Genomic DNA, 15,492 nt, shown 5'->3' with positions numbered 1-15,492 from the left:
CAACACATGGTCAATTTCGAATTTTACAGCGTCGTGAGTGTACAACCAAACGTTTTAGTAGTTGGATAGCGTGGGTTTGATGTAACTAGATTTGTAACCATCAGATAATCTCACAAACCAATACATTGGATGGTATTCTTGCTGTTTGGATAGCGATTCTCGTCGCGGAAAATGTCCGCAAATGTGGCGTTATCCTCCACTCCGGGTGTATTTATGGAGTTCAGTCCGACAAGAAATGGCGACACGGACAAGGAAAATGACGTTCCAGTTTTGAGGCTGGTCTTGTTTTCGAAGGCTACTTTTGTATCTTTCGGGACAGTGAAGATTGGCACCTCCAAGTCGACCGTTCTGCGCATCGAAAATCCAACAGAAGATGCAGAAGCTGTGGTTACTGTTGACAAGATCCCATCCAGCAAAGGCTTTTCTGTGGACAATAACTCGTTCACAGTTCGGGTAGGTGCTCTAAAATATTTAGAAAACGATTCGCTGTCGTTCTATCAATTTACAATAGTCGAACATTTCATCAGTCGCATCTGCACAATCGAATCAGGTGGTCCAAATATTTTACAAAAAAACGACGAGGTGAACACAGCTTCTTTGTATGCTCGTTTTTGTAATTTGCACAGCACACTTGTGGGAGTTGTTCAAATAATCAGATGATAATTTTTTCCCCCCACACAGCTCCTCTATCTGATTGCACTTTGCCAGTGGTAACTTTATTCTGCATGTATTTTACCAGGAAGTAGCCTGTTTTAAAGTGATGACAAAACTGCTTGATCTGCGTGTCTCATGGTTTTCAAGTGGCCTGTGATTAAATCATTTCTAATTTTGTTTGCAGCCATTCGGTTCGTATACCCTGACTCTCACCTGGACACCGACAGAAGAGGGTGGAATCAGAGAGCTGATCATCTTGAATGCCAATGGGGTCATCAAGCAACAAGCAATTTTGCTGGGGAAAGCAGAAGCCCCTCAAAGGAAAAAGGTGATTAAACCTATTGCTGGTGACAATCTACTTTGAGGCTTTCTTTTCATTACTACTACTATTAACCACTTGTGCTCTTCTTGCATTTTAGAGGCGCTTATGGGATGTGATCAAAAACAAGAGGGGAGGTGCAAAAGGATCTCCCTTCCGGGGAAAGTGGACAGCGACACAGACAAAGATGGCTGCCCAGAAGCAACAGAATCATCTCCGCAGTCCTCTTGCTTCTCTCAATGATGGCCGCGACAAAGCCGCTGGGGAGCTCCGTCTCCTTGACGACCACGCTCTGAAATCGGAGCAGCAAAAGGCTTTAAATCCCGCTCAGTGGTCTTTGGTGGGCCAGGAGAATGTGCTCCATGTTCAAAGGCACTCTTCTCTTGTATTAGCCACAAACGAGAACGATCTGAAAGGTAGCTCAGATTTATTGGCTGGAATGCTTGAAAACAAAGAAGTCGCCAAAATGCTTAATAAGACACTGTCGCCTATTGGGACGCCAGAGAGATTCAAAAAGCTCATGCCGCACGTTCAGCCGGTGGCACTCACAGCTGCTGTGACCTTGTGGACTGTGCCCAAAGACCCCGCGGTATCGTTGACTGAGGCACTGGCGCTCATTGACGCTGATCTCGGCCTTGTCAACGGCAGTCCTAAAGACTCCGGTTCCAGTTGTGACTTTTCGGATTCCCTGCAGTTGAAAAGTGAGGACCATGACCGTTTTAAAGCCCGTCCTGATAGTCCAGAAGAGTCCGAGTCCACAGATCCGAGACTTACTTTCTTTGTCAGCAAAAAGCTCGAGGCGCCCAAGGCTGCAAAGCCTGAACGACCAAAGGTAATGTCGTTCAACTGTAAGACGGTGATAAAAAACAAAGCGCCAGTGACAAATGGTGAAAGTGGGCGAAAACTCAAGAAGTCACGACGGCGTCTGATGGAGCAAACACTTGAGTTGTCTGAAGGTAGCAGCCCGTGTGACTCTGGACCAGGCACCTCCCACCTCCCGGTAATCAAACCAGACTCAAGGACCCAAAAATGTAATGACAGACGAACACCGACACTTGATGATGCTCAATTGCCCGTCGTTTTACACGCCAGCTCTCCTCCACTTCGAGCTGACGTGAGTGTCTCTTCCTCCGTCACTTCCCCACCTCACCGTATCCTTCCCATGACATTCACAATGTCCTCCCCGCCCCCCCTGGCCCAGTCTTCTCCACTTCACTGCAGCAACATCTCAAATCTTCACCCACCTGCGCTGTCGCAGGAAACGGATGTTCTTCTTCCCCCGCTCGTCTCCGCTCGGCTGTCCACCCAGGAGGACGTCGCACCCGTTCACGTCGCGGCAACGAGCAGAAAGCGGAAAAGTGAAGAATATTTGAAAGATGTCCCGATGACCGTCAATGGGGGAACAACCGAGCTGGTTAAAAAGAGCAAAACGGTGGCGTGGAAAAGTGAGACAAGGAAATCAACGCAGGAGAGGAGGACGTCAGAGAGGCGGTCCGTCAAATCAAAAGGTAGTTGGCAATATGACACGCGAGCTTATGAGCGACTGTACTTGATGTAAAAACTTCACAAAAAAAATCACATTTTTTTCCCCCCATTAGTGATGTTGCATTTACACTCTCACAAAAAAAGAAGTTTTATTAGTGGCTGATTATTAAGGAGTGTGTTTTTTGTTTTTATTTTGGGGTAAATTATTCAATATGAAAAAAAAAATGCTAGTGTCATAATTTTATCTAAGTAATATCTACATGGAGAGGAGGGAGGAAGACGACATGGATTTTTCCCCCTTCCTCCCTTTGGACATTTAAAGCGTGTTGAACCACGACATCCATTGATGATCTTTTTCCTTTTTCTTCCAATTTTGATTTTAGATATTTGAATGCGTTTATTCAATAAGTCAACCCATAAGTGTCGTGCACCGACGTCTACTTGTGATTCATAATCCGCAGACTTACCAAATTTCTTTTTTTCGCCCAAGAATTTTAAATGTATATTTTTCAAATTTTGTTGTGTTTTGGGTATTTTTTGTTCAATTATTTTTTCTTTTATTTTATTTCAATTAATTAATAAATTTATTTATTTTTTAGGTGGTTTAATTTATTTATTTTTTTTCTCACTTGGCATCAATTATACGCCAATTTTGGGTCAGCACAGTTCTTTTCCTCCATAAATCTTGGGTTCCCACTGTAGTAAGTTGAGTACGATGAATTGATAAGTTGTGATAATTCTCAATTAAATTCTCATTAAAATTGATAATGGCGTATCTTATCTCCATAGGTTCTCAGCACGCAATGACATCTGTCAAGACCACAAAATCATCCGACTCTGCTCCGACAAAGCCAGCGAGCGGCAAACTCCCGTTACGAGGTAGAACGCGATCTATCGTCGGTCAACTTGTTTGCCGTGCAAACGATGACCTCCAAAATCCTGCCGTTGTTTTGTCCGAAGGCGCCGTCTCGCTGAGGTCGTCCAGAGCAGAGCGTGTCAAGTGTGTAAAGATGGCTCCAGTAGCGATGTCAAAGTTGATCTTTGTCAAACCGACTCAGACAGGTATTTTGGCTGTCAATTTTTAATTTTTTTGGTTTTATTTTATCAGACGTTGAAGTCATGATGTGATTTCGTGAGTAAGAAACTACTTTCATGTTGTCTCTCGTAGCCATACCGAGGCATCCGCTTCCTTTTGCTGCCAAGAACATGTTCTATGACGAGAGGTGGATTGAGAAGCAGGAGCGAGCTTTCACGTGCTGGCTCAACTACGTCCTGACCCCGGATGATTTTAAAGTCACCACAGAGATCACCGAAGGTGAAATCCCTTTTTGAAAATATAAAAGCTTTGTTTCGTTTTTTTTTTTTTTTCTTTTTTACGAAGCGACTTCCACATTTGTGCGCCAGTTTTCATTGACATTCCCTTTTTTCCCTCCCTTGTAATTATGTTTGTGTAGTGAGTGCTGCACCTCTGACGATGGGCTGCAGTGACAAGTTCCGTGTTCCCAAAGCTCCCACCAAAGAAGAGATGTCTTTCAGCACGTACACAGCCCGGCGAAAGTTAAACCGCCTGCGCAGGGCCGCCTGTCAGCTCTTCACCTCAGAGACGATGGCCAAGGCCATTAAGAGGTTGGAAATTGAAGTGGAGGCAAAGAGGCTGCTCATCCGCAAAGATCGCCATCTCTGGAAAGATATAGGTACTGCGCCGACCATCAGGAGGAGGGGAAAAAAATAAAATCTTGTAATTCATTATTTAAAAAAAAAAAAAAATTCAGGGGAACGTCAAAAAGTCCTCAACTGGCTTCTCTCCTACAATCCTCTGTGGTTAAGGATTGGTCTCGAGGTATGTCTCGGCAACATTTTTTGCTTCTGTTTTGATGTAAATTGTTGATCTTGTCGACATTCAAGTAAAACGCGTCTTTATGCTTAGACGATCTTTGGGGAGCTGATCGCGCTGGAGAGCAACAGTGACGCGATGGGTTTGGCTCTGTTCATCCTCCAGCGACTTCTGTGGAATCCCGACATTGCGGCCGTGTTCAGACATCCCAAAGTTCCTTATCTTTACAAAGATGGTAACACTTCAATTTGTCTCGGAGTTTCCACACATTCAGTCTCTAAGTCGGTCTGTTGAGATACTGATGGTGAGTTTTGTTGCTGTCCCCCCCCCCCCCCCCCCCCACCCCCAGGCCATGAGGAGGCGCTGTCGAGCTTCACTCTAAAGAAGCTGCTCTTGCTGGTGTGCTTCTTGGACAAGGCCAAAGTGTCTCGCCTGATTGAGCATGACCCGTGTCTGTTCTGTGTTGACGCCGAGTTCAAGGTAGGCGTTGGTATTAGTAAACATTGGTTGCGACAGCAAATGCAAATCTCTTTTGGAAATACAGCCCCTTTGTTGGTGAAACAAATATTTGCTTTTTTTTTTTATGGCAGCAGAGCTTCTTCCCAAACAGACCTATTTGAGTCATCTGGTGAAAATGTTTCTAGTTTCAATATCGCAATGTACATCGCAACCTCCCCAAAAATTGCAATGTCAGTTTTTCCCAATATCGTGCAGCCCTAGTGTGGGCACACAGAGTCAACGTTTTTTAAACTGTGTTATTCTCACACTAAACGTGGACTTGAGAATGTCAATTTGGATGCACGGGACCGCTTACGAGTGTTTCCTTGTATCTTTTGTGTGCTTTGCAGAAAATTGCGTCCTAAACGATCATGTCATTCCTTTTGTTTAATTGGCGCCCATATTTTGGTTTGAACTCTTGCAAATGTATTTTCTTCAGACCAGTAAAGACTTGTTGCTGGCATTCTCAAGAGACTTCTTAAGCGGGGAGGGAATTCTCCCCCGGCATCTCGGCTTCCTTGGATTGCCCGTCTCTCATGTTCAAACTCCCCTTGATGAATTCGACTACGCTGTGGTGAATTTGGCGGTGGACTTGAAATGTGGAATTCGCCTTGTGTAAGTGACAGAATTTACTTTGGGCAATTTTATGGATCCTCATTGGCTTTTTTTTTCCTTCTCCCTCATCTAGGAGAGTCATGGAGCTCCTCATGAAGCACTGGGGCTTGTCGGCAAAGTTGCGACTGCCAGCCATCAGCCGCCTGCAAAAGATCCACAACATTGATATCGCCTTGCAAGTGCTCAAAATCCGAGCGGTCGACTTGAAGGATGAACATGGTAACGATGATCTCTCAGCCGAACACAAAGCTTGTTGGATGTGAAAAGCGAAAATAAGAAATTCAGCTCCATAGACTTTTTTTCGGAATCGTCAAACTAACAAGACAAAAGACTTATTTTTAAGGTCAATGAAAACAAATTGGACACAAGCAACAAGTTGAGAATCTTTTCATTTTCAGGCTCCGTCGTAGTTTCTCGAGATATCGCGGATGGACACCGAGAGAAGACGTTGAGCCTCCTTTGGAAAATCATTTTTTCATTTCAGGTAGCGTCATTTGGCGGCCGAGGGGACAGCACAAGTCAAATTCTTTTGAATAATCTCAGCTATCTTTGTTGTCTAGGTGGAGGTGATTTTGGATGAGGATCAGTTGAGGGAAGAGATTGTCTTCTTGAGGAGAGCCCTGAGGTCAAAACAGAAGTTGGCTTTTGTCAGGGCCGGTCGGGGCCTCGAGCCCCGTGCGCTCCAGACCAAAGTGGCGTACGAGCACCGCAGCACGAAAATTGTTCTGCTGATGGAGTGGGCCCGTTCCGTGTGTGACTTCTACAATCTGACGGTGAGTTTGTGAGATCTTGTTTTTAGATGGCATCCTTGCGTGTTGAGGTTTTTTTTTTGGGGTGGGGGGGCAAAAATTATTTTCTTGTGGGGGGGGGGCGTAACAGAAAATAACTGAGAAGCACTGCTTTAAGGTAAAGCGGCCAACCACAACTTTTCTCCGGGGACCAAATGCAGAACTGCTCCAGGCAAACAAAAATGCTGACTTGACTCTTTTTTTTGTCTGCTGTCTAGCTGGAGAACTTCTCGGTGACGTTCTCAGATGGCCGCGTCCTCTGCTACTTAATCCACCACTACCATCCCAGTCTCATCCCCGAGGAGTCTGTCCGTCACTGCACCACCCAAACGGTCGATTGCTTGTCACGGGGTCGCCTGGAGCTCGACAGCTCAGCCGTCGACTCTGACTGCTCTTTTGACGAAGTTCCCCAAAGCTCGAATGGTGTGTGTCGCTCAACTCAGAACATTGGGGGAATTATAGTCCAGTCGGTCATCAGTTTATATTTATTTTCGCAAATTCATTGTACTACATGTGTGACTTTTTGTTGTTTGTTCTTTACGGGATCAGGCCCCGACTCACCGTCTGCAGAGTTTAAAGAGCTACTGGAAAATGAGAAAAGTAACTTCAGGCTGGTTAATTGCGCAGTGGCTTTCCTGGGTGGAGTGCCCGCCATGATCAACCCAGCTGACATGTCCAACACCATCCCCAGTGAGAAGGTGCGATCATGCCCCATTTTTATTTTTTTAATTTTGTTTTGTCCAGATTGGCATAGAAACTCCTGGCTCAAGATGCCTTTGTGTAATTTTTTGGCATTCCTAACTTTAACAGTAAGGATCCACAGTGGTAGCCGAGCAAGTGGAAAGTAAACGTGAAAAATGTCCAAAGGCAGAAGAAAACTTGACCGTTTTATTTATTTTTTTCAATCTCTACTTCAACAGGTTGTAATAGCTTACCTGTCTTTCCTGTGCGCTCGTCTTTTGGATCTGCGTCATGAAACCAGAGCAGCTCGACTCATACAAAGCGTCTGGAGGAATTACAGAATTAAGAAAGACTTGCAGCTCTACGAGGTTAGTCGCAAGTGGGAGGGAAATTTGTGTCTCTCTGTGTTGCGACTTGAAATTTTCAATTGCATGAATTTGACGGTGGCGACCGTTGCTTCTTGTCGGGACAGGAGAGAAACGTGGCTGCTTTGAAAATTCAGGGGCTTGTGAAGCAGTTTCTCCAGCGGTGCAGGGCCAAGAAGCAATACGCAGCGTCCGTCATCATACAATCAGTCTGGAGAGGCTTTGTTACTCGCAAACGACTGCGGATGAAAAAAGAGGCAGCGCTCCAGATCATTCGGAATCGAGCAGCGACCGTCATCCAGGTAGCTTGCCACTCTTACAGAAATGGTTTCATTTGGAAGCGATTTTCAGCTTTTTGCTGAACTTCCCCATGTCCCCAAAATATATAAATCTGGAGGGGTTGACAAATATTCACTTTTTTTCCAAATCTACTTTTTCATGCCTTCATGTAGTATTTCTGGAGGAATGGCATATAAATTTGGCGGTGCTTTTTTAAATTTTTTTTTTAAATGATAAAACCTCCAATATAGGATGCCTTGAAAAATGGGGGTGGACTCACCTCCTCCTAAATATATGAAATGCTAGGAGTTGATCTTTAAATCCTTTTTGTGGTTTACGCAGGCACAGTGGAGAATGTTTTCGGCTATGAGATCTTACCAGCAACTTCGATACAACACCATCGTTGTCCAAGCACGGTGGCGAATGAAGAAGGCGGCGTCAAGCTTTGCAAAAATCTGCTGGGCGACAGCGGTCTTGCAGAGATATTTAAGAGCTTGGATTCATGGGAGAAAGATCCGCCAGGATTATCTTTCCCTCAAAGCTGCCGTGGTGAAAATGCAAAGAGCGTACAGAGTGCGGAAAATCCAGAAAACTCGACGGGAAAATCAGGCCGCCAGAATAATCCAAACCACATATAGGAAATGGTACATGGAGAAAATGGCCGCCGCTGTTAAGATTCAGTCTTTCTATCGAATGCGAAGTTGCTTACGTCGATACAAAAAGATCCAAAGAAGCATTTTGCTCCTGCAAGCCCAGTGCAAAGGTCGTGTACAAAGGCGCCACTTTCAGAGATACAAGCAACAACACAACGCGGCCGTTGTCATTCAGAGCGCTTTCCGGGGCCACCGGGTAAGGAAGCAGGCCATGAGAATGAAATGCGCCTCAGTCCTAATCCAGCGGTGGTACCGGGCCTCTGCAAGAAGAGACGTGGAGAGGCAACAATTTGTCAAGATGCGCTGCGCCGCCAGGACCATTCAGCTGGCTTACCGTGAAAAACGTCATCGGGACTTGCTGAAGAAGCAACACACGGCAGCAACGCTGATCCAGGCAGCGTTCAGGAAATTTGCTAGCCAAAGGCGCTACCTTGCCTTAAGAAAAGCAACCGTGGCAATACAGCGAAAGCATCGAGCCATGATTTTAGCCCGCAAGACCAAGGAGGAGTATGACACCCTCAGAAAAGTCGTACTCCATATCCAAGCCTGCTGGAGAGGCAGAGCTGACAGGAGGAAGATTGAAAAATACCACCAGTGTGCAACGCTTATCCGGGCCCACTACCGCCGATACAAGGCTCAAGCGGACTTTCGGTCCAAAAAGGCAGCCGCTGTTGTCATTCAGCGTCGCTTTAGGGCTCATGTGGTCGGAAGGAAAACCAGGGAAGCGTTCCTGCGGAAACGGGCGGCCGGCGTTACGATAGCGGCTGCATTCAGAGGCATGAAAGTGAGAACGGACTTGAAGAAAAAGAACAAAGCCGCGACTGTCGTTCAATCTGCAGTTAGGATGCACTTGAGTCGAAAACGATACATTCTCCTTCAAAGTGCGGCCGTTATCATCCAATGCCGTTTTAGAGCTCGACTCCTTTGCAGGGCACAACAACACGAGTACGGAGAGCAAAAAAAAGCGGCCTTGAAAATCCAAGCAGTTTATCGAGGCTGGAAAGAAAGAGAAGACCTCAAGAAGAGGAGTAACGCCATTAGGGTAATCCAGGCTGCGTTCAGAATGCGCAGAGACCGTACGGCTTATCTTCGCGCCAAGTGTGCTGCGATCGTTCTTCAAGAGCGATTCAGGGCCACAATCCTCATGAATCAACAGCTGGCGACGTACAGACGCACGAAATCCGCCGCTGTTGTCATCCAGGCCGCATATCGCGGCTACTGCGCCCGCATGAAGATGGCACAAATGCACTCTGCGGCCCGTGTCATTCAGAGACGGTTTGGCATGATCCGGGAAAGGAAGAAATTCCTGGCCATCAAGACGGCAACTTTGGTTTTCCAGCGGTGCTACAGAGCCGTGTTGGTGATGAGAGACGTGCAGCTGCGATATCTATCGAAGCGCGCGGCGGCCGTTTGCCTGCAAGCGGCCTTCAGAGGATACAAAATCCGAAAGCAGTTGATGATCCAGCGTCACGCTGCCATTAAGATTCAGTCAAATTTTCGAAGGTGTCAGCAGAGAACTCACTACACGCGGCTTCGATGGGCGTGCGGCGTTGTGCGAGCACGTTACAAAGCCAACAAGGAAATGAGACGGGAGAGGCTCTCTTTCAGCGCAAAGAAACACGCCGCCGTTGTCTTACAAGCGGCTTTCCGCGGGATGACATCCAGACGGCTCGTCGAACGAAAGCATCAGGCCGCCTCTACGATCCAGAGCGCTTTCCGAGCCCACTGTGAACGCAAGAAGTACATCGCGTTGAAGTCTTCGGTGCTTGCCGTGCAACGGAGATACCGAGCCACGGTTGCCGCCAAAGCTCAAATGCGCCGTTACCAAAACATGCGCAAGTCGTCAGTCATCATTCAAGCAGCGTACAGAGGACTGCGGATCAGGAAGGACGTCGCTCATTGGCATCAAGCTGCCACCTTGATCCAGTCGATGTTCAGAAAACGCAGAGAGCAAGTCAAATTCCAGACCATGCGCCTGTCCACGGTCATCATCCAGAGATATTACCGGGTCTACGTCCTTCAGAAGCATGACAGGAGATACTACCTGAAAGTTCGATCCTCCGCCATCGTTCTTCAGGCGGCTTTCAGAGGTCGCTCTGTGAGACGAAGGATTGCCAAGATGCACAAAGCAGCGACTGTCATACAAGCACATTTCAAGAGGCGTAAGCAGCAATTGCTCTTCAGGAAACAACGCTGGGCGGCCGTCGTTTTACAGCGAAGGTTTAGAGCCGTGAGTCAGAGAAACGATGAGGTAAAACGTTATCAAGAAGTCAGGAAGGCCGTGATCTGTCTACAAGCTGCCTTCCGTGGAACCAAATCAAGACGGTCCGTCAAACAAAGGCATGCGGCTGCAACTGTAATCCAGTCTGCTTTCAGATGCCGCCGAGAGCAAATCAAATTCCAGGCCATGCGTCTGTCGGCCATCGTCATCCAGAGACGCTACCGAGCCCGCGTTCTCCAGAAAAAAGAAAGAGACTACTTCCTAAAAGTCAGAACCTCCGTCATCTATCTTCAGTCCGTTTTTAGAGGTTGCTCAGAGAGGAAAAGAATTTCCGAAATGCACAGAGCAGCTACCGTCATCCAAGCGAACTTCAAGAGACATAAACAACAATTGCACTTCAGGAAACGGCGCTCGGCGGCTTGTGTCTTGCAGAAGAGATTTAGAGCCGCGGGTCAGCGAAACAATGAGGTCAAACGTTATCAAGAAGTCAGGAAGGCCGTGATCTGTCTACAAGCTGCCTTCCGTGGAACAAAATCAAGACGGTCCGTCAAAGAAAGGCATGCGGCTGCAACTGTAATCCAGTCTGCTTTCAGATGCCGCCGAGAGCAAATCAAATTCCAGGCCATGCGTCTGTCGGCCATCGTCATCCAGAGACGCTACCGAGCCCGCATTCTCCAGAAAAAAGAAAGAGACTACTTCCTGAAGGTCAGATCCTCGACAATTTGTCTGCAGGCAGTTTACCGGGGTTGTCTAGAGAGGAAAAGAATTTCCAAGATGCACAGAGCAGCAACCATCATTCAAGCCAACTTCAAGAGACATAAACAACAATTGACTTTCAAGAAACAACTCTGGGCTGTTTGTGTCTTCCAACGGAGATTTCGAGCTCTTCGACTGAGAAACATTGAGCGGCAACATTACGAAGACGTCAGGAATGCTGTGATTTGTGTACAAGCTGCCTTCCGGGGACTGAAATCGAGAAAATTCCTCAGACAAATGCATCGGGCTGCCACGACGATTCAAACCGCTTTCAGGGCCCGTTATCAACTCAAGCGGTATTTGAAAATAAAATCATCTGCACAACTCATTCAGCAACGGTTTCGTGCTACCGCAGCGGCCAAATGTCAGCGGAAACAGTTCTTGCAACTGCGCAGCGCTGCCGTCATCTTTCAGGCAACATACCGAGGCCAGCGAGCCCGGAAGCACGTTGCTCGTTTACACCAGGCTGCAACTGTAATCCAATCGACATACCGGAGGCATATTGAGCGAGTCAAATTTGAGACCATGTGTGCGTCGGCTGCGGTCATTCAGAAGTTCTACCGGGCCTTCATTCGCCAAAGACGAGACAGACACGAGTTCCTGAAGATCAAGCAGTCCGCTGTGATTCTTCAGGCTGCGTATCGAGGTCACTGTGTCAGGAGGGACGTAAGACAACAAAGTCGAGCTGCCGCTTTGATCCAGTCGTACTGGAGATGCTCAGTCCAGAGGCGCATCTTCCTGAAGAGGAGAGCGGCAGCCATCAAGTTGCAACAGATGGTCCGGGCGATGCGCCTTGGCCAAGTAGAAAGGAAGACGTACGTGCAAACAAGGCAGGCTGCAATTACGCTCCAGACGCACTGGCGAGTCTGGATTGCACGAAAACAGGTATGGTTACAATTCTTGCATGCTCTGCACATAATAAAACATTTTTAAAAGTGTTGAAAGCTCTTTAGACCAGCGGTGTCAAACTCATTTTAGCTCAGAGGCCATGTGGAGGGAAATCTATGGCCAAGTGGGCCGGACCAGTAAAATCATGATCTATCCAATTGGGACATGCTTATTTTCAGGGGTAAGTGTCTAATCTCGTTGCACTTTTGAGTACAATGACAATAAAGGGATTTCTAATTCTAATTCTAAAAGTGGTGCGCAGGTGCACATGCGCAACAGAAATCACGGATGCGTAACGTCATGCGCGTCACGACGCGCCTTTGCGTTGCCGTACACACTGCCATCAATCCACTATCTCATCTGAAGCACAACGAACGAAAAAAAACAAAACAGACTGGGTGCTGATCGAAAAAAACACTGCAACACTGAAGAAATTGTGTAAAGACCTCATGCTGAGTACCCAACACTATCTCCTGGTACTCATGTGAGTAACCCATGAAAAATATTCTACTAGCAGGCCATATTAAACCCGTTTATGGGCCCACGGGCCGTATGTTTGACACCCCTGCTCTAAACAATAGTCCGGTGCCTGAGAGCCCTTATCCGGCCTATTCTTTTTTCCCCTCCTCCAAAACACCTGATTTGAAATGATTAGCCAATCCGCAAGCTTCGCCAAAGCCTGATTTGAATCAGGTGTGTTGGAAGAGGGAGACTTCCAAAACGGGCAGGATAGGGGCTCTGAAAGACCGGACTCAAGCACTCCTGATCTCGATGATCATACCAAAGCTTGATTTGTTTGTGTCATCAAGGCAATTGAGGCTGCCGGCGCACAGAGGAGACTTCGTTTCGCCGCCGCAATCCACCACCACCTCTGCGCTATTAAGATCCAAAGAGCTTTGCGAGTCCACTGGGTCTTGGATTCTGCCAAGAAACAGATTAATTCTGTCGTCATGATACAAGTACCGTAGCAACCTTTTGGATATTTTTGCACAGTGAAGTCTGATGGAGACAAATTCAGTTTTGATCCTTTCGGTGCGTCCGCTTCTTAGAGTCTGGTGCGAGCGAGGCAACAAAGGAGACGTTATCTGGCGGAACGAAAGAAGGTGGTCACCGCGCAGCGAGCAGTCAGACGTTGGTTAGCTCGTCGCCACAATTCCGCGTCAGTCATCCAACGTGCTGCTCGGCAGTTCCTCCTCCTCAGGCGCCAGAAGAGAGTTGAACACGGCGTTGTGAAAATTCAGGTATTATTTGTACTTTTGAAGCTTTCTGTTTCTTGACTCATTTATTGCCATTGACGGCTGAAGGCGTCAAAGATCCATTTTTTTTCCCCCCTGACCGTAGTGAATGAGTTAATGAGAGAGCAACGTACCAAGCCGGCATCAGAAACAGCTCACATGAAAGCACTTAGCCATTGCTTGATAGACTTGAAGCACATTTCATTGTGTCGCACATTTGCAGCGTGTTTTATGGGAAGTTAACTGATCTAAGATTTCATTTAGTTTTCTTCATGAGCTGCATAAAGTATCTGTGCAATCCCTGAATTTTTTATTTATTTATTATTATTATTTTTTTATTCATTTCTCGACCCAAGGCCCTATGGAGAGGACATGTCTCCCGCCGACAGAATGACAATGCCAACGTGATACAGTTGAGACACCGCTTGCGTAAAGTCTCTGCCGGTGCCCGAGCGGAGGACAAATTGCGCAACAAAACCGCATCTGCCCTGGACTGTATCCTTCGTTACAAGCACTTCTCCTCCCTCCTTGAAGCGCTGAAAAACCTAGGTGAGCTCTCAGAATTTAATGAGAGAGAGAGAGAGATTTGTTTTTATTTCTGTATAAATATTATTTATATTCTACGGTCTTCCCCTGTCCCCCCCCCCTCGTGTCTTGTCCAAAGCATCCTAGCCCCAACTCTGTGGCTGAAATTGACGTGCTGTTGCGTGTCTGTCTACAGAAGCCGCCACCAGGTTGTCACCTGTGTGCTGCGAGCATCTGGTGGAGCGCGGCGCCACCAGCGTCACGTTCACCCTCATCCGCTCCTGCAACAGGAGTATGCCCTGCATGGATGTCATCAGCTACTCCATCCAGATCCTCCTCAACCTCTCCAAGGTGCAGCATGAATGTCATTCATAAATCCACAGATACACTCGGAGGTTTTAGTTTAGTTTAAAATGGCTGCGGTTAACTAGAATGCCGCGTGGCATTGTGGTCAAATGTAGAAAAGAATCCTGATGTCAAATCTGAGGTCTTCTCTCCTTCTTCATTGCGTTCTGTGTTCAACAGTATCACAAAACCATTGAGGCTGTATATTTGGTGGAAAACTCAGTGGAGACGCTGGTCGACTTAATCCAGAGATACCGAGAGAAAGCGGGAGACAAAGTTGCAGACAAAGGTGGCAGCATCTTCACCAAGGCTTGCTTTCTTCTCGTTCTACTCCTGCAAGACACTCGCCATGCGGAGGTCTGCTCGATGAATAAAAGAAAAAAAATTTGCGCTTACAAATTGTGTCCATGTGTACAAAGCTTCAACTTTTTCATTTCTAGGAGGTGATGAATTGTCCGAAGACCTTGGATCGGGTCAAAAGTATTTACCGTCTCACCGTTCGCAAATACAAGATGGATGCCGAAAGAAATGTGACCAAACAGAAGATGAACGCGACAATCAACGGAAGCTTCTACATCCCGGCAACTCCACAGAAATCCAAAGCTGTGCCGAGGTACTTGTTTGCGACGATGTATCCAATTTTTATTTGAAGGGGACTGACAATTGGTCTTTTTTGTTTTTTCTAGGTTTGCACCAGACTGGGTTCTCAGGAAAGACAAGCTTCAAAATATCGTGGATCCTCTCAAGGCCATTCAGATGTTGGCCAACTCTCTCTCGGTTGTCTTGTAAATATATTTGAACAATTGGAACATTTTTGTGTCTTTTATGTACGGTGAACATGTTTTTACAAATAGTATGTGTTCCCATTAAAAGCATTTTTTGTTACCTTGATTTGTTTTTGTTTGTATGCTTAATCTTGTTGCACACTGACAATAAAGGGCATTCTGATTATGATTAACCTTGCTTTAAAAAAAAAAAAAAATAGAAAAAAAACCACTTGTGCAACCCTGGGGACAAGCCGGAGACTTCCTGGAGAGACCTTGCCTCCCGGCTGCATGAATTGTCTGGCGAGAGGATGTCTGGGCATCCCTGCTCAAGCTGCTGCCCTCGTAACCCGTCACCAGATAAGCAGCAGAACGCAATGGAAGGCTTTCAGTGAATACACCCCATTCATCACTTCCTCCATTCCCTCCATGTCACTTTTTAATATTCATAAATTCTGAGTTGGTGTATAATAAATACTCTGGTTTCCTCACACATTCCCAAAACATGCTATGTAGGTTGATTGGACACTCTGAATTGCCCCTAGGTGTCATTGTGAGTCAGTTATTTTAATTTTTATTTCACATTA

The 15,492-nt window shown here is 46.6% G+C and overlaps 1 protein-coding gene across 1 annotated transcript; it reads left to right on the top strand.

Annotated features, from left to right (window-relative positions):
• Nucleotides 1-34: 34 nt before the first annotated feature.
• aspm (assembly factor for spindle microtubules) lies at nt 35-15,030 on the top strand. The gene is made up of 26 exons (XM_088313711.1): nt 35-453; nt 839-982; nt 1,074-2,481; nt 3,248-3,337; nt 3,419-3,520; nt 3,627-3,773; nt 3,913-4,152; nt 4,231-4,298; nt 4,386-4,527; nt 4,642-4,772; nt 5,230-5,405; nt 5,479-5,624; nt 5,804-5,889; nt 5,966-6,178; nt 6,412-6,616; nt 6,743-6,891; nt 7,114-7,242; nt 7,347-7,541; nt 7,861-12,033; nt 12,846-12,995; nt 13,086-13,277; nt 13,628-13,820; nt 13,993-14,147; nt 14,322-14,498; nt 14,582-14,754; nt 14,828-15,030. Exons 1-26 carry the CDS (start codon nt 172-174, stop codon nt 14,928-14,930), a joined length of 9,369 nt encoding a protein of 3,122 aa, XP_088169837.1. The 5' UTR covers nt 35-171; the 3' UTR covers nt 14,931-15,030.
• The last annotated feature ends 462 nt before the right edge of the window (nt 15,031-15,492 follow it).

The sequence above is a fragment of the Idiotropiscis lumnitzeri genome, chromosome 13 (assembly GCF_059441095.1).
Source record: "Idiotropiscis lumnitzeri isolate Australia: NSW breed Sydney's pygmy pipehorse chromosome 13, RoL_Ilum_1.0, whole genome shotgun sequence".
In the NCBI taxonomy this organism is placed as follows: Eukaryota; Metazoa; Chordata; class Actinopteri; order Syngnathiformes; family Syngnathidae; genus Idiotropiscis; species Idiotropiscis lumnitzeri.
The sequence above is the reverse complement of the archived record's forward strand: the minus strand, read 5'-3'. Positions and strand labels throughout refer to the sequence as shown.

Coding starts and splice junctions, on each gene's coding strand:
- aspm (XM_088313711.1), top strand. CDS start 172: ATGTCCGCAAATGTGGCGTTATCCTCCACTCCGGGTGTATTTATGGAG. Junction 4,153..4,230: donor CCATCTCTGGAAAGATATAG/GTACTGCGCCGA, acceptor AAAAAAATTCAG/GGGAACGTCAAAAAGTCCTC. Junction 6,179..6,411: donor GTGACTTCTACAATCTGACG/GTGAGTTTGTGA, acceptor TCTGCTGTCTAG/CTGGAGAACTTCTCGGTGAC.